At 41.1% G+C, this 24,297-nt stretch overlaps 1 protein-coding gene across 3 annotated transcripts in view; it reads right to left on the reverse strand.

Annotated features, from left to right (window-relative positions):
* Positions 1-2,386: 2,386 nt before the first annotated feature.
* The window catches only part of WARS2 (tryptophanyl tRNA synthetase 2, mitochondrial), an 83,733-nt gene continuing 61,822 nt past the window's right edge, over positions 2,387-24,297 (reverse strand). For all 3 annotated transcript variants that reach the window (XM_038371924.2, XM_043513013.1, XM_038371930.1), the window contains 4 exons: positions 12,463-12,543; positions 9,309-9,394; positions 6,016-6,134; positions 2,387-4,332 (listed from right to left, as the gene is read on the reverse strand). In XM_038371924.2, the coding sequence (XP_038227852.1) occupies positions 3,884-4,332; positions 6,016-6,134; positions 9,309-9,394; positions 12,463-12,543 (735 nt within the window). In that variant the 3' untranslated portion in view covers positions 2,387-3,883. The remainder of the gene's footprint in view (positions 4,333-6,015; positions 6,135-9,308; positions 9,395-12,462; positions 12,544-24,297) is intronic.

The raw sequence follows: 24,297 nt of genomic DNA on the forward strand, positions 1-24,297 counted from the left end.
CTCCTATTTCTTTGCTTGAAAGGGAGGAATGTTGAACCCCAAGCCCATATGGAGCTAAAGCAAAATAATTCAACAACATTCATAACACAATGCAGTGTGGCTGCAGTCTGTGACATGTAGTGCTTCTGTGAATTTGTATGCTCAGATATCTCAGAGCTCTGAAATCTCTCTTAAAAAACAAACAACCTAAAGATTAAAACACGAAACCAAACCCTAGGAATATCAAGATTTGTCTTGGCTTTCTTGATTTTGCTGGAGATCCCCCTTTGAAAGAGGAAGAAATGTATTGGGAGCCTTTAATCTTATCTGATGTGGTACAGTACACAATTTTTAACAAATATATTTTACCAAAGTGTTTGTTGGGCATTTGAATTAAACAGGTGTCAACAGAAATCAAGAGAGTGTTTTAAACAGGCTGAATAAAAATCCCTTCCCTTGCCAATTAATCAGGTTTATCTTCCTGGTACCTCTGATGTCATTTGTAACCATATGAGTTCTCCAGTCTTCCATGTTGTCCCGTAGGAAAAATACAGCAGATGAGAGCTGAATTTCTAATGTAAAAAACAAGCAGGGAAAAACATTAAAAAAATACCTGTGGGCCTTCTGCATACATCATTAAGAAACAAAAAGGATACAACATTTTTGTTTTCTTTTATAGGTCATTTTAAGACTGGCCAGTTCAGTTTGAACAATTCAGAGCCCATAAGTTATTTTGTACCAGTGAGAAACATCTCCATATGTGACTGTATGGCTATATCTGTGATAACTGAAGATCTGTAATGAGCCTGATCACAGTGTCTAGTGATGGGCAGCTTGGTTAATCTAAGCTGCTTCAGTTAGTGTCAGGTCCAAGACCCTCCCAATGCTTTCCTGATAAAACTGGGTGGATTTGAACTGAATTGTGTCTGTGTAGAAACAGAAATAGATTTAAACTGTGAGCTAATTGCTTCAGATAGTCCCAAACCAGAATTTTGTTGCACAGAATTCCCTTAGAAATACAGAAATTGCCATTCTGGATGAGACTAGTTGTCCATCTAAGCACCAAATGCTTCAAGATGAAGGTACAAAAATCCTCACAATGAACAGATATGGAATAACGAGCCCACAGTATAAGTTTCTTCTTAAACATAATCAGTCAATTGCTTATAGTCCATGTCTAATACTTTGAAGCATATAGGTTTATATTCTTTATTCATATATGTGCAAGTTTTTCTGAATCCTGCTAAATACTTGCACTTTAATATCTTGTGTGAATGAGTTCCATAGGTTAGCCATACATTCTGTAAAACAATTTAAAAAAAAATCAATTTTTAAGTTTGTCGTCTTTTAAATTTCATTGGACACTTCTTCTTCTGATATTATAGGACAATGTACATATGTAATCTACCTTCTCTTTATAATGTTTATTATATATACCTCTATCATGGCTCCCTCTTCTTTTCCTTGTAAAGAAGACAGTCCTAATCTTTTCAATCTCTTTGTCTCTAATTTTTATTCCTTTCCTTTTGACCATCTTCTATTTCTGCTATAACTTTTTAACCTGGGGCATCCAGAAATGAACAGTATGTCTTTATCTTGAGTATTATCAATTTATAGTGGTGTTACAATATTTTCAGTAGTACTTTCTATCCCAGGGATCGGTAACCTTTGGCCCGCGGCCCGCCAGGGTAAGCCTCCTGGTGGGCCGGGCCGGTTTGTTTACCTGCTGTGTCCACAGGTTCGGCCGATCGCAACTCCCACTGGCCGCAGTTCGCCGCTCCAGGCCAATGGGGGCTGCGGGAAATGGCGCAGGCTGAGGGATGTGCTGGCTGCCACTTCCCGCAGCCCCCATTGGCCTGGAGCGGCGAACCGCGGCCAGTGGGAGCTGCGATCGGCCAAACCTGCGGACGTAGCAGGTAAACAAACTGGCCCGGCCCGCTATGGAGCTTGCCCTGGTGGGCTGTGTGCCAAAGGTTGCCAATCCCTGTTCTATCCTATTCTTCATGAAACCTAACAATTGCTTTCTGGTCTGCTGCTGGCCATTGAGCAGAGATTTTCAATGAGCTGTCCATGACACCCATGTCTTTCCCTGTGTGTTAATTTAGAAACCAGCAATGTGTATGAATAGATGCAATTAATCCTTCCAATGTACATTACCTTGCACTTGTTTTCTAACTGACATCCTTGTGTCCATTCATATACCTTCTCTAGTCTTGACTAGCTTTAGTAACTGTCTTACCTGAAAATTCTCATCCCATTGTCCTCTTTCTACAGATCCTTTATATATAAACCCGGGTCTTAGCTTGGATGGTAGGGACGTCCAATTGTGAATTTCTTGTTTTGCAATATACAGGAGCTAAAGGATTCTGAGTCAGTGAACACTCACCATTTCACTCCAACCAATAAACAAATTCATCAGCTTTTTATTGGTCTGTATTACACAGAAAAAAGATCAGTTCATGTTGACTCACAAGTATAAAGTTGCTCTAGTTTCTTGATATAACTTCCACCTTTTCCAACTCAGGAGAAAGAAACAGTGAAGACATGTTTCAGACACTTTTAAATTTGCGTTTTCCTCTTTGCAGTACCTGCTATGGTTGTGGTACTATAAACTTAGTTTAAGTTTTAATACAGTGGTTTCAAATGTGAAGCATCAACACACTGATGCAGCAAAATTCTCCGCAACAATACAATAATTGCTTTTCCATTGCTTTAAACACTTCTCTACCCTCTCCATTCCATTGCCATTAGAATAATTTATTCCTTTTTGCCAGTTTCTCCCTTTCCTTCTGCTCCTCAGCAGCAGCTCACTCATTCTGGGCTCTCTCACTGGGGCTTGGAAGGAGTAAGATCTGTGGAGCTGAGTGCAGCTCTCATTATTAGGCCTATTCATTTTGAGAAAAATGCTTTGATCATAACCATGGCTTTGTATTCAGCTATTCACTTACACAAAAAGTTTTTGTTAATTTTACAGCCAGTTCTCTGGTTTCCCAGCCAAAAGTCATTTCCCTGCTGGACAGAGATTCTAAAATGAATCCTGTAATTGGTGCTGGACTGACAGTGCTGGAGCCTTTACTTCTCTACAGAATAGCTGCAAAATGGACAGCTGCAGAGCAAGCTTCCCAACACAGACAGTCCCCTGCCAATGTATCTTAGCCCTGACCTACTAAGATGACTTAGAAGTGAAAGGGGAGTTCAGGATAGAGGGTACAGGTTCCATTCTCTCCATGAATTCTTTACTGAGACTGCCAAAAAGAAGCCGAGTTTCAATGGTCATGGTGGTTTCTGTAATATGGACATTTATATATCAGGAAATGGACTAAGAGCCCAACTCATTTCATACAGACTACATGTCATTACCAAACTAGGCTGCATTTGAACTGGGAATTTTGAGGTGAAAGGCTCTCTTTCCTACTACCAATGTCCTGGGCATTCCAGGTCTCTGGTATGTATTTTTATTCTGGTTATCCAGAAGCACATTCTGCCATCACATTCAGCATAGTGTAACTGTCTTTCTCTGTGGGGTTGCGTGTGTAATAGGGGAGGATTTTATGAAGCTTGTGACTTCCTCTCCTTCTGGAGTAATCAGGAATGCAGCAACTCTGTCATCCCAATGACCGTGGCTTCTATTTCAACTTTTTATGTTGCTCTATGAAAACAGGCAGTTCATTTGGTCAGCTTCACTGTTCTGGTTTTGTGAGTTCTTTGGAAATTGTGTGTCCTTCCTTTGGCCATCCAGAATGGCTCCTATTGGATAGTATCATAATCACATGAAAAAATCATCTCTGATTGTTCTTGTCTGATATTCCAGGAGAAAAAAAATTCTCTCTCAGACTCTGAGATAGGAGATGATGAACAAGAGCTATCGCAGGAAATAAGAAAATTTGCAACTATTCAGTAGGTTCTATTGAAACCCCACTAATCTCCTTATTTCTTGATATACAAGGGAAGCTAGTTCTTTGGCTTTCTCTGCTCCAGCCTGTAAAACCTTCTCCAAGTGGGATTTGTCCTCCTGGAGCCTCTTAATTTCGTTCCCAATTGGCGCAAATTTCTGAATAACTGCCTCTGCCACTATCCCTTTGTAGTGTGCAGTGTCAAGACCAATACACTGTTGCACCACTTCCTTTATGCTGAGTCCTGTTACTGCAGCATGAATGGTCACCAGATTGGAGACACCAGGACGAGAGTCTGGGTCATAAGTCACCTCGGAGGTGAAGTCAGTCACAGCCTTGCGGAATTTCAGAACTATCTCCTCTGGACTGTCTGTGATATTGACTGTGCCTAATTTCTGAGGGTCTGACTTGGACATCTTGGCTGTTGGATCCCTGAGAGACTTTATCTTCTTTGTTGTACCTAAAAAGACAAACAGATAATGGTTTTCTATTCATGCTTATTTGGCACTTTTCTTAGGAGAATACTACAGCCTATAGCAGGTTGCCCTGGCTGCTTGCCTTGCTTTAACAATTACTTTCTCAAGCATTACAAAATATACTCATCTTTAATCTTCATTGTCTCCCACCAAAAGCACCCCAGCCATTCTCCTTTCTCCCCATAATCACCCAAAGAACCTGAACCTAGTTCCCCTTTCTCCCCAGTTACCTACTGCTTCTGGGATGATTCCAGCCTGCTATGGCTCTATGTTGATTTCCCTACCAATTCACCTCCTCCTCTAGGAACCTGGTATTGGCGAGGCGAGTAACAAACTAGAAGTGGAGCACAAACTAGAAGTGTGTGAGGGATCCCGTAACAGTGGGGAGCTGGGTCAGATCACACTCCAGGATCCCAAAATGACCAGCCTCCTCACCATGAGAAGCTGCCCCACACAAGAAGCCCCTGAAGCTCTCCTAGAGCTTCTTAGAAATTGCTCCCTCCCAGGTGTTATCTACCCAAAAACTAGGCAGGGGGAAAACATTGCTTAGATTTTGGCAGGGTGATAGGTGCCTTAGAAATAACTGAGACACATGCATGCATGCGAGACAGGATACCAGTATTATAAAGCACATGGCAACATTCATCTAGTTACACCACTCCATTAATTCACAGTCTCTTCCCATTGTTATTATTATACACAAAATGCAATGTGAGCCATTGAGCTAATGACTAGAATCGCATAGCACAGAATCACTGTTGCATAGACATCACAGTATTGGTGCTCAAACTGCTCACAAGACACTGCATCAAGGTTTGTAACACCCAGTATTCTGATGGGTGACCTCTCATTTTTAACTGGGGCTTTCAAGTGGAAAGAGGGCTACTAATGATACCCTGGCAGCGTAATCTTTTCTAAGGGGAGAACTCCCTGCCCCTGAGGGCTGCACATTCCTCTAGATTATGAACTAATGCAAAGATACCACACTTTTTCTGTACTCAGCTGCTCATGTTTCCTGCCACATGTGCCATTTGCTCTACAGAAAGATTCAGAAATTTTTCATGGACTCGTAATGCAAAAAATGGCTGAACACATTTTCCTCAAAATCTCCTAAGCTTTAGGCTGTGACCAAGAATGGAAAGTTTAGCGCCAATGAAGAGCCTTCTTGAAATTTACAAGCATATGTCAAAGCACCTAGTGAACTTTTGGGTGCTATGGTAATGAAGGTAATAAAATAGAAACTGCTTTGCAACTTCAATTACAGCGTTTACTACAAGCAAACACTATAGCGTTATGCTGGTTGGTGGTCTCTTATTCCACGCCTTAATGGGCATCAAAAATTGCTCCTTAATTGGCACCATCGAACATGCTCTCTCCTCATGAGAGGCCCATGCCTGCAAGAACAGACAGGGGCTGCAACCAAGCAGGATTGAAAGGTAGTAGCAGAGCATTGTGGGGGGCCCCAGGACTGGAATAGCAGACACTGTACACATTCCTTTCTGGGGGTTTTCAAAGCCCCATATTCATTCTTTTCTATTAATCTACTTTGCCATCAGTTTGCCCCCTTTCCAGTTGTTCCCACATAGATTCACCCTACCTGTAAGTCAAACCACAACCCTTAATAACTCACTGCAATCCAGTATTTAACCACATGTCTCCCTACTCACTTAAAATGGCTTTGGGCACAGGAAAAAAGTTTCCATATTTCTTGTTGAAGTGCTGTGCTATATCTCGAGCCAGTTCCAGGTGCAGGACTTGATCTTCTCCAACAGGAACATGTGTTGACCTTTTAATAAAAGACAGATACAGGAAACTCAGCAAAATTCTCTGGTTCTATTGAAATGTTACCTGAGACTGTCACAGCTCCTGCCATAGTTGAGGGCCAGATGGAGCCAAATGTTCAATCACAGCTAACTCACTCTCTTCTGGGTGAACAAGATTCCAGACGGATCCTGTCTAATACGGATCTGCTGTGTCTGATGGGATGAAATGCAGATTCAGCAGCAAAAGTTTTACCAAAGTTTGAACATAAACGGGAAATATATCAGAAAAAGTAACAATACTGGCACGTACACTTGTGTTCTGCAAGCATCTCCCACTTTCCGTAAAATTTCTACTACCCACTGTCTTCTATTCATTCATGGATTTTAAGGATAGAAGGGACTGTTAGATCATCTAGTCTGATTTCTTGTATAACATAGGTCATACAAATTTATCCAGTTACTACTGTGTTGAAGCCCAATAACTTGTGTTTGGCTAATGCATATCTTCCAGAATGGCATCCAGCCTTGATTTGAAGACTTTGAGGGATGGAGAGTCCATCACTTTCCCTTGTGGTTTTTTCCCTATGATTAATTGCCCTCACTGTTAATCTGTGATTTTTTAGATGAGATATAGACTTGAAATCATGTTCTCTTTTGTTTATTAAAGCTTCCAATGCACTTTTAAAGAGCTGGTGTATGATAAATCAAGTCCTGGCCAAATTCTAATTTAATTCAAATTCCGCATCTCTAAATACCCAGACAATCTCAATTCAATATGGTATTCTTTACTTATGATCCTAAATTACAGGGGGTCAATCTCTTCACCCCTCTATCTACCAAAGAATAAGCAAGACAAGCTAGAAACTGTTACAGTAACCCACAGGAAATCACAGTGTTGTACAACACAGAAAAAACAGTTACCTTAATCAATACACTTAAGCAGGCCAAAAGGAACATTTCCATATGCCAAAATGGTTCCAGAATCACAAAGTTATCCCACTGACCTGAAAACATATTGTGTTTCTATAAATGCCTCTGCATGATTCTTTCTTTCTTTCTCTTTCTTTCTTTCTTATGTTAGTTTTCTTGCTGTCTTTGCTCCTGCTTCTCACATGCTATTTAATTTACCTTCTATTAATTAACTTTTTTTTCTTCTTCCTAATCCTCTTTTTTCTCCCCAAAGGTCACTTCAGTTGGTTTTATTTCTCCCTCGCTTCCTTCTCCTAATTCATTTATTTTGTTTGTGGTATTTTATTTACTGAATCTTTTCTGCCACTTTTATGTGTTCTTATTTCTGCAGTTAGTTTTGCTTTGTACTATTTCAGCGTCTGCTTTTCCTGCTCTTCCTTCTATGACTGCTGCTCCTTTCCTAATTATCCATTTTCTCTTGCTTCTTGTCCCATTTCCTATCCATTTTAATATAAAAGATATCTCTTGTTAAATATATATCTTTTAATATATGTGCTCTCTCTCTCTCTGACACCTCCTTATTTTGTCATCTGTTTCCAGTCAGCCAGCACTTAATATGCAAAAGTTGAGCTAAAATGAGCACCGATAATAAAAGTACAGAATCTTATTACATAGAGATGGGAAAGATCTAGGTAGTTCAGTCCATCCCAGGGCCCAGTGCAGAATGGTTTCTGATAGTGAAGTTGCCAGTGTTTTGTTTATTAAAATTACTTTAATTGATGGGGCTTCTATTATTCCCCTTGGGGAACTATTCAACAATCAAACAAATCTCAGTTAAGAATTTTTTTTAATATTCAAATTACATTTTCCCTCTACTTTGACCCCTATATTCCTAATTATGATGCATATAAATTAGCAATATCATCCCTAAGTCTTTTGACATGACTGTTTCCCCTCCTATTGACTCTATGCTTTGGATTATTTTACCCAAGATGTATTTTTCCAGGTAGAAGCCTTGTTATTCCCACCTACTCTATATTCCCAAACCCTCCATGCCCTTTTGTATCATTTCTCTGTCTTCACAGAAGTTGATGAACCCACACAACTCAATATAATCTGCAAACATAATGTACTATTTACTATCTCTTGAGATTCATTAATTAAGATTTTACACATTACCCGACTTAACTATGCTTCATTCACAGATACAACCTTCCTCCACATTACCAGCTCTTGATCTCAGCCTCATCAGTCAGCCTAGGAACTAATAAAGGGCTGGTAAATCAGCCATGTATGGGGAGAACAGGAATGTGGAGTGGAACCATCAAGCTGCTGGAGTGGAGTGATATAAGCATGGAGTCAGGCTGCTAGCACGGGGTGGATGGGCAGGGAGAAGAAGAGGGATTAGGTTTACAAGATACATGCGGGAAGAACCAGGAAAAAAAGAACGAGTAACTGAAAGAAGGATATTGTCTACATTTCTTCAGTATAGTAAACGTCCCCTCAGGGATGTAAAAAAGTTAAAATGGGGGGGGGGGGGAGCGACTTGACAGTTTCCCAATTTGCAGAAGATTTCTTCAAACACTGTGCCATATGGCTACATAACATCCTGATGGTGCCAGTCATTACACTTCATGTCAAAGCTGGTACATCTGCTAATCTTACATCCAAGATAATTGACTAGTATAGAACTATGCTTTTGTAATGGGTCTCAACTTTCTCATGGAGGCAACACATGAAGTTTGGCTTCCCCTTTGTGCAGAAAACTCTTCACCCATTGACATAGCATAATCTACATCAGAACTTGAAAAAAATTTAAGTGAATTTAACAGTGGTGTAAAGTGCCCAACTGAAAGGTCTGGACACTAAATCTCTCTAGTTTCACAGAAGGTCCATCATGGGAAGTAACAACATGACTCAGTCCTGACCTTGAGGAGCCACAGTTAGTTTAATCTCTGTGGCCCATTCAGTCAATCAATCCAATGCAACTGCTGAATGGGTCAATTGGTGTTAGTTTTATTGGTGATTTTAGGGACATGCACTAAATTGTTCTGAGGTGACCAACTCTTCTTAGACAATACCATCCAATGGTTTTCCAGTGGCCTGATATTTAACCACTATCAACCTGAGCAAGATTTTAATCAGTGACTGAAAGATGAAAGTGTGTCATCCATTCCCAATCCTCTCAGCTATTCACGCCCCTTGATATTTAACATGTTGACCCAAAGAACTTTCGTCTTACAGCAGTTGAACAGACATTGCCTGTGGGCTCACTTTCTGTCTCTTACTTGTACAGCAGAATATCTGCAGCTTGAAGCACAGGGTAGGTGAATAGACCAACGGTTCCTTCATAATTCTGGCTGGCATTCTTTACCTGTTTGCAAAAGAGAGACATACGGAAATCATCCATTTGGCTGATATCAATACCTGATTTTGATTTTTTTGGTTGTAAGTTTTACTTACTGAGTCCACTTCGTTCACTGACTGTGTCATTCTAGCAAAGAAGCAAGCCTAACAGAATTCGTGCTTTTTCGATGCCCAGTGCTACTTACTGCTCATGGATCAGTTATTTTCTAGAGATATTTATAGATCTCGTCTCATAATATTATTCTATTATTTTACAAGGGAGAGATATTAGATGTGTGGGACGGTAACTGCCAAACTCGTGCTTTTTGTTGTTTGTTAGAAGACTGGTATGCAGCACTTGTTTTTATCCAAAGTCCTGATACCCTCCCGATTAACCAACCTTTTTGTAAATAGTTATCAGAGGTTCAGAAGTTCAATACCTAATTCCTTTAACACCCTAGATGCATATCATCTGGACCAGCTGGTTTGTAGATGTTCAAGTATCTAGTTTCCTGCTTTTTGTTTTAACTGTAGCTACATTAAAAAAAATCCTTAAAATCTGTCCAGACTTCTTCATATTTTCCTATATCTTTTTACTCTCCCCGTCATCCAGATCACACTCTCCTGTCTCCATCTCTAGGCTCTTAAATACGAGGGGCCTGATGCCAAGCACCTGCAATTCCTATTTGTGGGTTTTAAAAGTCCAACCACTTATACTTAGATGTCTAAATTTCGCTTTACAAGTCTAACTTGAGAAACACAGGTTTGAAAAGCTTGGCTTTAATCTAAGTTTTGCATTAACACTATTTGTTGCATTTAAATTTAAATGGGTTTATTTAATTAAGAAGAAAAAACAGGAAGGGAGAAAAAACACTCACAAACATCTGGAGGTATTTAGCCCTCTCCAGTTGTGAACTCTGCGAACCAAATTGCTCTGGACTTTTTTTTTCTTCTCATTGTTTGTCTCTCTTCTGACTCCTCGTAAAACCGTCTTTCGGGTTCGGGGCCCCTTGCCACACCCCAATACCACCACAGGGGCAGCCCAGTCCAGACCCCAGCCTCTTAGCCCTTGCAGTGGACCCCACCACGCCATCCTTGTAGGCCTTCTTACTTTGTTTATGGGCGGGGAAAAGCAGAAGTTCAAACTCAACAGAGAAGCCCCTTCTGTCATGTCAGTGACACCACCTTACTTCAGGGTTGCCTAGAAAACAGGTTTACTGGAGTCCTTCCAGCCACGTAGCCCAATCACTCTCTCCCTGCCAGGCTTGCCTCTGGGGTTCACTGGACTCTTCCCACAGAGGTGGTGATATCTAAACAGTCAAGTAAGGCCTCTCTGACCCTCCTATAATCCTGGGCTGTTGCCAAATCAAGTACATGGCATTCAGCTTGAGCTGGTCCTGACAGATGGCACCAGTAACATGGTCCAGTGCTCTGAGGACCACATCATGGCAGATGCCACCCGCTCAAAAATAGTGAGAAATGCCTTGGAGTCATTGGTGGTGCCCATCTTAGACAGCTTCCCCAGGGATGGGTGTTGAGCTGGGAGGCCCAGGGTTAGTGGTCACTACAGCCCTAGGTGACCCTAGAGGTCGGAGAACTGACAGCATCTGTTGCTCCAGGTTCTGTTTTTGCTGTTGGCATGTGGCTAATTCCCTATCAGCTATTGCTACTGCTGCCCCAGCTGTTGCTGGATTGCAAACTATTGAAGCAGCTGCTGCTGTTTTTGTTGCAGGGTGGCCTGGTGCTGCTGGTTTTCTGTGACCCATTTTAACAGCCATTCCAGATCCATTACAAGGTTGTTTCTGTCAGGATTTTCTCAACCTCAAACCTCTTTTCTTCTTTTCCCCACTTCCTGCCCCCTTTTCCTCTCCCTTTCAGCAGAGCTGACCAAGTGCCCGCATTCTCCACCACTTTTAAGAGATTCTTTCTGGCGCACTTCTCTAGCTCGGTCAGGGCCCCTTGCCATGCCCAGTTACCACCACAGGGTCAGCCCAGTCAAGACCACAGCCTCTTAGCCCTTGCAGTGGGCCTCGCCCTTGCAGAGTTCAAAGTCAATAAAGAAGCCCTTCCAGGGGCCAACAACAACAAAAAAAGGCCAGTGGCACCCCTTACTTCAGAGATGCCTGGGTAGCAGCTTTACTGGAGTCCTTTGCGCTAGATAGCCCAATCACGCTCTCCCTGTCAGGCTTGCTTCTGGGGCTCACTTGCATGGTGGAGGTTCCTCCTGCTGCTTCTGGAGACTCTCCAGCTGCTCCATTCTCTGGGCTTCCCCCTTGCTGATTGCAGCTTCCTCCTTTGAATGCCTTCCACCCTACTATGCATGGTTGGAAGGGCCAGAGAGGTGGGGCTACCTTAGCACTGAACCTCCCTAGCCCCTTCCCTGTCAGCGTGGGGTTTACACATCCCAGCACACATCTGATTTCTCTTCTTGTTAAAGAAAACTCATGGAAATTAAATGCAAAAAACAGTGTTGATGTAATACTAAGAAATTAAGCACGTATGTCATGAATGGCAAAAGGGAAGATTTTTCAAAACATCAACTCAGCCACAGTCATCTTTAGTAATGTTTATTTCTGTATCCCTTTTAAAATGTAAACATTAATATATCCCATACCATACGACACACAGAATGGCCAACTAATGTTGCAGAAGACTTACTTATGGAATTTCCTTACTTGTGACTGCTTGATTTTTTAGCCTTAATGTTGTGCTGTAGTCATTGCATTTTATTATGGTTATTATTATTAATAAGAACTTTAGGCATTTTGATAAATGATTAAAAATACCAGTCTATAATTGAAAACCTTCTTTAACTGCCTCTGTATTCTCTGCTTATACAGGTATGTTACTTTGTAACCTCCCAGAGCAGCAGCCTCACTGACTCACAATATACAGTTATGTCTCCTATAGTAATAGTATTGTATGGGGTTGTTTTCTTTCCTCTTCCTGAAGTGACTCCGTCACCTTTTAGTAAGAATGACTGGCCCAGTGTTTATGGTCCACAGGCAACAAAAAGTTTTACAAGGACAATACTGTTTTTATTAAAATCCCCTTAAATCTCCTTTTAGTTTAATATGCTGATCATATAAACCTTACCTTCCATTGGGGAAAGCTTTGTATACGTGGCATACTAGTTAAGCACCCAAGAATCCAACCGAGTTCTGCATGTTCAGGCACCTAAAAGAAAAGCCATAAGAAATCAGAATAGGTTTAATGTATTTTCACCTGCACGCATCACGTCTAGAGAAAGTACAGCCAGTAAAGGCTATCAAACCAGGGATTAATAAGATTAGTTTATTTTTGGCTAACATTTTTTCAGTGAGTTTAGTGCTGGTGAGAAGTAACAGAGAGCCCCAGTGACTGAAGAACCTATATTGATCCATAGTACAAGTACAGCTCCTGCAACAGCAGTACAAGCTTCCCCACCCTACTGGTCAGCCTGTCCTAACTGACCAAGAAAGAAAACTGCAGACATGAGACGGGTGTTTAATTTTCATGTTCATTCAGATCTTGGCCTTTACGCTGAGAATGCCAAGTACCTTGAGGCAGTGGGCTGGGGTACAGCGCAGGACTGTTAGTCAGATCCCCTTGCTTCTAGTCCCAGCTCCAACATTAATTTGCTGTGGGAGTCAAACGCCTCTCTGTGCTTCAATTGTCCTGTCTGTAAAATGGGAACACCTAGACCTCTTAAGTATTCTGGATTTTGTGGAATGTTCTACATTTTGGGTTAATCAGCCTGCCTGTTCTGCAGCACCAAAGGCAGGAGATGTTTTACAAATGACTCAAAATATCCACTTACTTAGGGAAGGATGCATGGGCAGAGAGCCAGGATGCCAAATCTAATGTGGGAGACTGCAACCACCGAAATGCCTTCAGGAAATTAAATGATTAACAAATTTTAGCGTTTGTAAGACTAGATTAGATGATTTTTAAATATATTTTAGATTTTTTTTCTTTCCTAATGGTGTCATTCACTACAGGGCAGAGTTAAGGTTGTTGGGTGCCCTCATATTTCTACACCTTAATATGTTAGGATTCCTGTTAAAGTTTAAGCTTAATTCTGAATTACCTGGGTTTATAATGCATGTTCTGGAAATAATTATAACATTGCTGTATTAAAAAATCCCACCATGAATCACTGATGTGTACTCTCAATCTTAACTCCATTTTCAAATATATTGATTTCAATTACAACACAGATTGTACAGTGCTCACTTTATATTTATTTTTATTACAAATATTTGCACTGTAAAAACAAAAATAGTATTTTTCAATTCACTTAATAAAAGTACTGTAATGCAATTGCTTTATCATGAAAGTTGAACTTACAAATGTAGAATTATGTACAAAAAAATTGCATTCAAAAATAAAACAATGTAAAACTTTAGAGCCTATAAGTCCACTCAGTCCTACTTCTTGTTCAGCCAATGGCTCAAACAAGTTTGTTACATTTGCAGGAGATAATGTTGCCCACTTCTTGTTTACAATGTCACTTGAAAGTGAGAACAAGCATTCGCATGGCACTGTTGTAGCTGGCGTCTCAAGATATTTACTTGCCAGATGCGCTAAAGATTCATATGTCCCTTCATGCTTCAACCGCCATTCCAGAGGACATGCGTCCATGCTGATGATGGGTTCTGCTCGATAAAAATCCAAAGCAGTGCGGACCAACACATGTTCATTTTAATAATCTGAGTCAGATGCCACCAGTAGAAGGTCGATTTTCTTTTTTGGTGGTTCGGGTTCTTTAGCTTCCACATTGCAGTGTTACTCTTTTAAGACTTCTGAAAGCACGCTCCACACCTCGTCCCTCTCAGATTTTGGAAGGTACTTCAGATTCTTAAACCTTGGGTCAAGTGCTGTAGCTATCTGTAGAAATCTCACATTAGATTTGACAAAACGCAAAGAAGATACCAAAGTGAAAGTGTTCTTAAAACGAACAACAGGGTCATCATCCGAGACTGCTATAACATGAAATACATGGCAGAATGTGGGTAAAACAGAGCAGGAGACATACAAATTCTCCCTAAGGAGTTCAGTCACAAATTTAATTAACACATTTTTTTTTAACGAGAGTCATCAGCATGGAAGCATGTCCTCTGGAATGGTGGCCGAAGCATGAAGGGGTATACAAATGTTTAGCATATCTGGCACATAAATACCTTGCAATGTTGGCTGCAAAAGTGCCATGCGAAGGCCTGTTCTCACTTTCAGATGACATTGTAAACAAGAAGCGGGCAGCGTTATCTCCCGTAAATGTAAAGAAAACTGACTGTCTTAGCGATTGGCTGAACAAGAAGTAGGACTGAGTGGACCTGTAGGCTCTAAAGTTTTACATTGTTTTGTTTTTGAATGCAGTTATGTAACAAAAAATAATCTACATCTGTAAATTGCAGTTTCATGATAAAGAGATTGCACTAAAATATTAGTATGACGTGAATTGAAAAATACTATTTCTTTTATCATTTTTACAGTGCAAATATTTGTAATAAAAATAATAATATAAAGTAAGCATTGTCTACTTTGTATTCTGTCTTGTAATTGAAATCAAGATAGTTGACAATGTAGAAAAAATCCTAAAATATTTAATAAATTTCAATTGGAATTTTATTGTTTAACAGTGCGATTAAAACTACATTTAACTGCAATTAATTTTTAAAATCATGATTAATTTTTTTCAGTTAATCGCATGGGTTAACTGCGATTAATCAACAACCCCAATAAAATAAAAAAAATAAAATGACATGGAAAGTTAAGTCTATCATCTGCTTAAGAGAATGTACCACAACTGTAACTCTGTCCCAGCTTGGATGTCAGATTTCCAGCAGTGCTTTCTCCACACACTTGACTGTATGCAACTTTACAGAACTGCAGAAAAGGGATGGCGTAGGGACTGAGGGAGTATGGCCTGTCTGCGGTGGAGGTAAGATGGTGGAATTTGGGGAGGAGGTGATGGAAGGTTGGCATCCCATTCTCTGTCACATCATCACCTGACCTGAGCTACTGACAAGACCCTGTCTATAACTGTAACAGTTAGACAATTTTAATTACAACCTAATTCTTCAAGTGGCACGAGTTAGTTTAACTCGTTCTAAATTTTAAGGAGACCTGGGTTCACATCCCAGCTTTGCCACTTTTATTCCTAGGTAACCTCAGGCAAGTCACTTCCCTCCCTGTGCCTCAGTTCTGCCATCTGCAAAATGGGGATAGTGATACTGACTTCCTTTGTAAAGTGCTTTGAGAGCTATGGATGAAGCACACTATATAAGAGCTAGGTAGTATTATTATTTCAACTTTTAGGAACTCCTAAGCCATTTGAAGTATTTCCCCACAATTCTAATTTTATTCTACAAATATGAGTGATTATCTGTTTTGCTTTTTAAAAAAAAACAGGCCCAGGGTTGTTTTTTACTTTTCAGTAACAGGCAGCTTGATATGCCCCTTCAACAGAGGAATGGATCTCTACCTTAACTATGGCTCCATTATTTTGGTAGAATCTGAGAGCAGAGGTCTAGAATCCAGGGCTGCAGGAGTACTGGATCTCTGATACTGCCTCGTCACCACCAAGTGAAACACCAAAGCACCATCTTGCTAAACTTGAAGGTCAGGCCCCAGAGAACATTCTATCGGAGCACCCAAGGCCTGCAGCCACCTGAATGGCTCATACCTGCTCCTTAAGCCAGGAAGTGATGCAGGTGGGCTGTCCAAGCAACTGTGTAGAATTCCTGCTGCTGCTACATTTGACCCTGCTCTCACCTACCTCCTGCAGTCGTGATCCCACCAAGTTCCTGATTCATGCTCTGCTCCTGACCTGATCCTCTCGCTCCTAACTCCTGCCTTGCTCCTGCTCCATGCCTGATCCTTGCCTCTCTCTGGTCCCTGTCCTTTCACTTTGCTCCTGCCATTGGCTATCAATCTTGGCTCTACATCCCAGTTCTGACTCTGTCAAGGTTCCTTCCCCACTCTGAACTCTAGGGTACAGATGTGGGGACCTGCATGAAAACCCCCTAAGCTTATTTTTACCAGCTTAGGTTAAAACTTCCCCAGGTACAAACTATTTTACCTTTTGCCCTTGGACTTTTTTGCTGACACCACCAAGAGTCTAACAAATATATACAACAGGGAAAGCCCGCTTGGAAACGTCTTTCCCCCCAAAATCCTCCCAAACCCTACACTCCCTTTCCTGGGGAAGGCTTGATAAAAATCCTCACCAATTTGCATAGGTGACCACAGACCCAAACTCTTGGATCTCAAGAACAATGAAAAAAGCAATCAGGTTCTTAAAAGAAGAATTTTAATAGAAGAAAAAGTAAAAGAATCACCTCTGTAAAATCAAGATGGTAAATACCTTACAGGGTAATCAGATTCAAAACATAGAGAATCTCTCTAGGCAAAACCTTAAGTTACAAAAAGACACAAAAACAGGAATAAAACATTCCATTCACCACAGCTTATTTTCTCAGCCATTTAAACAAAACAGAATCTAACGCATATCTAGCTAGATTACTTACTAAGTTCTAAGACTCCATTCCTTTCTGCTCCCGGCAAAAGCATCACACAGACAGAGAGAACCTTTGTTTCTCCCCCCCTCCAGCTTTGAAAGTATCTTGTCTCCTCATTGGTCATTTTGGTCAGGTGCCAGCGAGGTTATCCTAGCTTCTTAACCCTTTACAGGTGAAAGGGTTTTTCCTCTGGCCAGGAGGGATTTTAAAGGTGTTTACCCTTCCCTTTGTATTTATGACAGACTCAAACTCTGGCTCAATCCTTTGCTCTGGCATTTGGTATCTAACCCCAGCTCCAATCCTCAGCTTTGACTCCTGGTCCTGACTCTGGTTCAGCTCCCTGGCTCTGGTACTTAGCAGTTGACCCCAACTCTCCCACGCACTTCTGTTCTCTGACCTGGATACCTGCTCTGCCCACTAGACATGACTCCTGCTCTGACCACTAGGCCAGACTGCCCACGTCCTGGTTCCTGACATTTTACATACATGAAACCTACTGAAAAAGCATACGTCTCATCTGCCTCTAGGAGCCAGTCCACATAGAGGACAGCAGCCTAATACAGCTACCAGTTATTCCATCAGTTCAAAGTGATATACATCTGTGCTGGTGATAGAGAGGTTCCTTACCAGTAACTGGCATTCTTCAAGTGTATTGCACCTGCATATTTGCTGTGGAATCTTTCTAGAGAGTAGTGTGTATTGGGGTCAACTGCCTCTCTCTACTCTTCCCTTGTGGAGGATTCAGAAGTTATTAAAGGGGCAACCAAAGACCCTAACCACCTTTCAGCTCCTTCCCTAATTTTGGAATTATTTATCTTAGACTCTGAAGAAGTGGTGAGGGTGGGGGGAAGAATGAATATGCAGAGGCAGTGCATTCAAAGACCAACAGTTAGTTTTAAGTAGCCTCTTTCCTTACAGTGGCTTCCACATATTCCCACCTGTGGGAGATTAGTGAGCAGTACCCTTCCCCCCACGACCTTGAAACATGGGCTGAGTTCTAAGTGAACAAGGACTCAGAATTGCCAAAGTGAGCATCAGCTCTGGATGGCAAGTCAAGAGATATCAGAAGGGACCACAGCTTTGTTCTCCCAGATCAGAACGCAAGGGACAATATTTTATTTAGTTTATTTTTTTGATGCTTTAAGTACATATAGAGCTTCAAGCAACAGCTTTTCAAATTCTATGAAGACAGGAGCCTACGGGGATGTTTCTTTGGATTAGCTGAATACTTTTTGATATATCCAGGCGAATAAACATCTGACAAGTCTTAAGCATGGGTGTAAAAAAGATTGCAGAAATAGGCTGGTTAGCAGAAATGGAGAGGACTTGAGACTGGAAATGGGAATGAGAACACTGATCATATCACACTTATCACATGGCCTACTGTTTATAGAAGACTGGCCATTAGGCTGGTATCTCAAAGTCTAGTATGTAGCTACACCTATGAGGAATGTCCTCTTCCTTCCAACAAACTCCAGCAAAACAGACAAGAGCTTGGTGAAACAAGACTCTAACCCCAAATCAAAAGAAATATATGCACTAGAGAGAACACTCCTGGGGCGGCTAAGTGAGTATGTCTCCCTTGTGGTATTCGCAGTACAAACAAATGTGCTGCTGTAAAATAAATCCTGTAAAAAGATTCCTTGGACACAGGCGTGAAGGACAAAGCAATTATCTCCAGAAATCTTAGTGGTGCACAGTGCAGCCTTTCTACAAAGTATGGTGTTGCAGGTGTGTGAGCACTACTAACCTAAGCACGTGAGGGTGGAAACTGAAATCATCACCCAGAAAGCTTGATAGAACTCAAAACACAGTTCTGAATGTTCAAAGTGTAATAAACAGCAATGGTAAAAGCAAGAGATTTGTTTGGTCAAAGATTGCTGCTTTTTTGATAAGAACCATTAAACTTTCAACAAACTCTCTCATCAAGCCTGTTGGCAATCCAGAAGTCCAGATGTCAGTCTGAGAAGATGCAGGGGTAGAAGATCCAGTACATTGTAAAGTAATGCTAACAACAGATGGCAGATTTGTCTTCAAACATCCTACAAGACCTGGTTATGGCTACTAACATCATCTTGGCTCCATCCCAAATGATCTGCAGACAGATTTCCTGAACCAATGGAAATCAGAGGGAACATATAGAATTCCTGATTCCAATTCAAAAAAGGAGACTCTGCCAATGACAATGGTCTTGCTTGACTCTGAAGCAGAACTGGAGACAATAGATGTTCACCCTGGTAATAAAGAGACCTGGTTGGGTCTCCAGTTGCATAACACATAATATCAGCCAGAGGTAAGACATTTATGCTGTTGTATGAAAACTGTTAAAAGAATTTGCCAGGGTATCGGTAAGTTCTGATCAAAAGAGAGAAAGATTCACTAGCTAAACAAACAGATTTCAACTCCAAATCCTTATGTGGAGCTTTTATCTCTTGCAGAATCCATAAATCTCAAAAGGGCTGGGAAACAAGGTGAACATCCCATCTAGAAATATTACTGTAGATTGTAAGAAAGGAGAGAAGGAAATTCCTTAATAAGCACGTTATCTTCACCTTCAGTATTTTGAATGACTTAATAAATAAATAGCTCAGGTGTAAGTATCAAGATTTCTTTTGTAATCAATCTTATGGAGCTACAGGCATAGCCTGAGTAAATGTAGCACCATTTACGCTGTTATGGAACCTGTCTGTGGACCCAAGTCTAGATGAGTGCCCTGTTGATTGAGACAGATCAAGTCAAGAAAGCAGGGTTCCCGCTCTCTCATTTATGTGCTGCTTAAAAGAAAAGCATTTAATAGATACTTGCAACGAGGTGGACTGGTATAGCAGGCTCTGGTGTTTGTCCTGTGAAGAGGTGATACAATGTCAATGTCACCTTATAAGTAGCAATTTTCATGTACTGTGTGGTCAAGGAATAGCACTAACAATTCTAAGCAAATTATGTTCTTAAACTCAGCTGCGAATCCCAGATTTACAAGTTAAATTCTTTCCCACTGGGCACTGTTACTTGCGTAAGCAGTCAGGTTCAGGTAAATTTAAAAGAACGTAAGAACATTTCTGAGGCATGTGCACCTGAAACAGATTGTTTGCTAAACCCAAACGGAGAATATAAGTCCAAGCTCTTCCTGGCACTGCTGTAAGAATAGGTTCCAGAACAAAAGCACTGGAGATGTGGCACTGGAGGGCCCAATCTGATCATAAAAACCTTTTGTACCAAAGCAGGAGGGGATGCCAAGATTTCCTTTAAAAAATTTCTTTAAAATTGTTATTCACTCAAAGACTTGGAAATGTCAATATACACTTGCTTGTCAAGTTGGTCCAGTAAAAGATATTACCTCACGCACTTTCTCTAGTATCCGGGGACTGACATGGCTATAACACTGCATACATAAAAAAGACAAACATGCAGATCCAGTAATCCAACATTAGTAGATAAGGAGTGGACTCCAGGACTCAGAAATAAAGCACTGATACAGGTGTTGGGAACCTAGATGTCTCCAGGTAATCACGGCCTTGGATGTTTTCAAAGTCATTTTCAGAGCCCATATGTGGCACAGAATGGAGACTCAGGTACTGAAGCTACCTCAACCCAGGCCTGGGAACAGGTTTCCAAGGTTTCAGTGCTGAGGGTGTCTTAGCACTCAAGGGCGCCTCAGATAGGGAACCCAGCTGAAGGGTTTAGGAGCCAATGAAGGCCATTTCAGGTTGTATGCAGAACCCCAGCATGATATGTGAACAGTTCTACTCGTTTCCCCTGGAAGGGCTCCCACAAAAGGAATTCCTACAGTTTCAGCTGACTATTCTTGCAAGCTCTGGGTGTAAGCCCTCAGTAGACATCATCTATCAGTAATGCGTACTTGAGACTAAGCATCTGGCTACGGAAAGGCTCTATGATAGTAGATCCAGATTTAGGGGTGTCGATGAAGTAGGGCTCAAAGGATCAGGAGACTATGGAGCCACCTAGATAAACAGAGTCAATTTCGCTCAGCACCAGACTCAGTCTACTGAATTAAGTTTTGGGGCTTGTGAGCCACTTATACTAAATATAGAACATCACAGTATGTGATTCACTCTGAACCTGTGGTTCTGGATCCTCACCACTGATCTGCTAAGCAGCATTGATGGAATAAAAAAAGGTGCGGGGCCTTTGGCATCACACTCATCTGATCTTGACAAATCAGGAACCTTGGTGATACTGACATACAATCTAATACTCTCCTAATAAATGTCATTTCAGAGACTTTCAGCATTGGACCCAGTTGACCTGAGCACCACAGCCCTGAGTACTGCAGACATGGGACAAACAACAACTTTGACTGATGGCTTATCCAAGCTAATGGTGCTGAATCTTTGCCAGCTATGTTGTTCAGATGAATCCATGGATCCTATTGTCACCTGAGCTGAGTACAGAACCACTTCAACTAATGCATCCGATGCATCCGATGAAGTGAGCTGTAGCTCACGAAAGCTTATGCTCTAATAAATTTGTTAGTCTCTAAGGTGCCACAAATACTCCTTTTCTTTTTACTTCAACTAAGGTCGACCTCAGTGCCAGTTACAGTGACCCATAAATTGGAACCAGGCCACTTCATTAAGTAGATCACCAGGTCATGATTTTAGATCCTAAGCACTGAACTCAGTCAGCCTGGATGGATCCAGGGAAGTCTACAGTGTGGGAACCTCAGGAACACATAAGGTCAACCTATAAGGATCCAAGGACCTTAGTGCTGGGAAGTCAGTGCCCAATTAGATCAACACAGAGGGATCCAGGGACCTTGGCATTGCATTGATGGTGCCAGGCTCACCCAGATAAGACCAGGGAGGCAGACATTGCTTAAGTTGAGCACAGTAACTTAGGCTAGCAATGTCCAGACGAAGTTGATGCTGGATTTAGATACTGCAAGAATAAGTTGACTGGGCCTGAAAAACACATGACATAGGTAGAGGAGAGGAAGCCCTCTTGTTCCTGAAGGTCATTCAGATGATACCTGTGCCCAAGGGGTACCATTTTCAATTTGTTCTTCTAATAAAAGAAAAACTGCACTAAGAAAAACAAAGAAACTGATGAGCAGTGTTACAGGCACTGCTTGATATCTGAGCTTGCTGTACCTTTGGTGGTTAAAAAAAGGAAGTGAAAGGTAGTTAGGGCACTTCCCTTTTACAGCCTCTGAATCCTCTTTGAACCAAACGGGAGGAGAGGCAAAGTGGCCCCAATGGACACTGCTCTCTAGAAAGATTTCACAGCTCAACGCCAGGAGGTGATAATCCCAGAAGTGAGAACACACAGAAGCCACTCGGAGAACTAAAAGTTCCAACCTTGCTGATGATCCACGTAGAGGGTCAATATAATTCCACATGGTGAATTTTTGTCAGTTTTCTCTTCTAAAGTGTAAAGATACATTTACACACACACACACACACACACACACACACACACACACACACACACACACACACTCATTAGCAGTTATGTAAGAGATAAGTTAAGGTTGTAAAATCAAACACTCAAAGCTTAGGAAATGCTAGAATTAAGATTGCATACACGAAATGGGGCCAAATGAAGGCTACAGGGGCAACCTTAATTCTGGCATTTCCTATCCAGAAAATGAAGGAACATGCAATAAGTGACCACTTGTGAAAAGTCTGGTCTAAGTGACTTGCCCAGCATCACACAGGAACTCTGTGGCAGAGGTGGGGAGAATCCAATTCTCCAAGGTGGCATTCAACTGCCTTAACCATGAAACCATCCTTTCTCTTCCTGGAATGCTCTGCCTCATTCACTACACACCTACTAACTTCTTCAACAGATGAAGTGGGGGTCCCATAAATGCTAGCTTTATTAACCAGATAGTTCTGATTCATTCCCCAAGCACCATCTATCTTGTGCACAGAATGATGCAGGTGTGCTGCAGGCAAAATAGTAATTAAAAGACTATCATAATGCATATGCACAAAGGGGCTGAATTAATGTTGCACAGGTAACCTTAAAATTGGTATTTCCTAACTTTTGAGTGCTTAATTTTGCAATATTAACTTTTTAAAATGTAGTTTTGTATGAAGTTTCTCAAGTTTTAAAAAAAAGCAAACTTAAAAACAGAAATTCCATCATGTAGAACTACACTGACTCCCATGTCTATTGACTGGTAGTGTTGAAATCTTTAGGTAAAGTCTACACTTTGAGCTGGGAGTGTGAAGCCCAGCTCAAGGAGACATATTTGGGCTAGCTCAATCAGATCAAGCCTGCTAAAAACAGAGTAGTCATGACCATGCGACTGGTGGGAGGGGCTAGCTGCCCTGAGTACATACCTAAGGTCTTGAACAGGTACGCAGTCGGAGTGGTTAGTCCCTCTTGCCGGTCACACCGTTGCAGCTACATTCTATTTTTAGCATATAGCTGGATAAGAGCTAGTGCAAGTATGTTTCCTTGAGATGGGCATCATACCCCCAGCTTGAAGTTTAGACATACCCTCAGATTCACATCACAGACCTCTACCACTAGAGCTCATTCATAGAGTTTAAGGCCATAAGGGACAGTTACACTATCTAGTCTGACCCTCCTGTATATCATAGGCCAATAAACTTTACCTAGTTAGCCCAATAACTTTTATTTGATGAAAATATAACTTGTATTTGGCTAAATCAGATCTTTTAGAAAGGCAACCATCCAGTTTTGATGTGAAGATATCAGGAGATGGAGAATCTACCAGTTCCCTTGGTAGTTTCTTCCAGCGGCTAATCACTATCACGGTAAAAAAATATACTTAATTTCTCATTTGAATTTGTCTGGCTTCAGTTTCCAACTATTGGTTCTTGTTATCTTGCCTTTTTCTGCTAGATTAGGAGCCATTTTGTATAACAGAGTAACTGATAGCAGTTGTAGGCTGTTAACCAATATGGGGACCAGCTAGTTTCACAGATATTTGCTGAACAGAGGAAACACTGGCACTCTGTGTAGGAGCAGGATTTTATATTTGTACTATAAGAATTAATGTACAATTTGATCATCCTACCAGCCAGCCTTTTCGAATAGCAGAAAAGAATGACCCTCTGGGACATTGGTAGAAACACATCTGACAGACTGCCAGTGTCTGTACTGATGTTAAGGCAGGAACAGACCAGAACAATCCTTATGACTGATTATGGTCACCCTTTTGTTTTAGGATAAGTTATAATGTCTACTATGGCTTCCTATATGTATTATAAATTAGGCACTCTAGTTATACATTTCTTTGTTTTAAGGTTTAGTAAGTAAAAGACAGAATCTTGTATTGTGTCTATGTTAATAAGATTAGAGTAATGTTGAAGGCCCGGGCCATAATGTGAACTGTTTTGATTACAAGATTTAGTAAGGTTTAATTTACAATGCCTTTCTTGCTCAACATAAAAACTGCTGTATACCTTTAAAGGTCTCTGTAAAAGACTGTGTGAAT

This window comes from Dermochelys coriacea, chromosome 1, assembly GCF_009764565.3.
Source record: "Dermochelys coriacea isolate rDerCor1 chromosome 1, rDerCor1.pri.v4, whole genome shotgun sequence".
Lineage (NCBI taxonomy): Eukaryota > Metazoa > Chordata > Testudines > Dermochelyidae > Dermochelys > Dermochelys coriacea.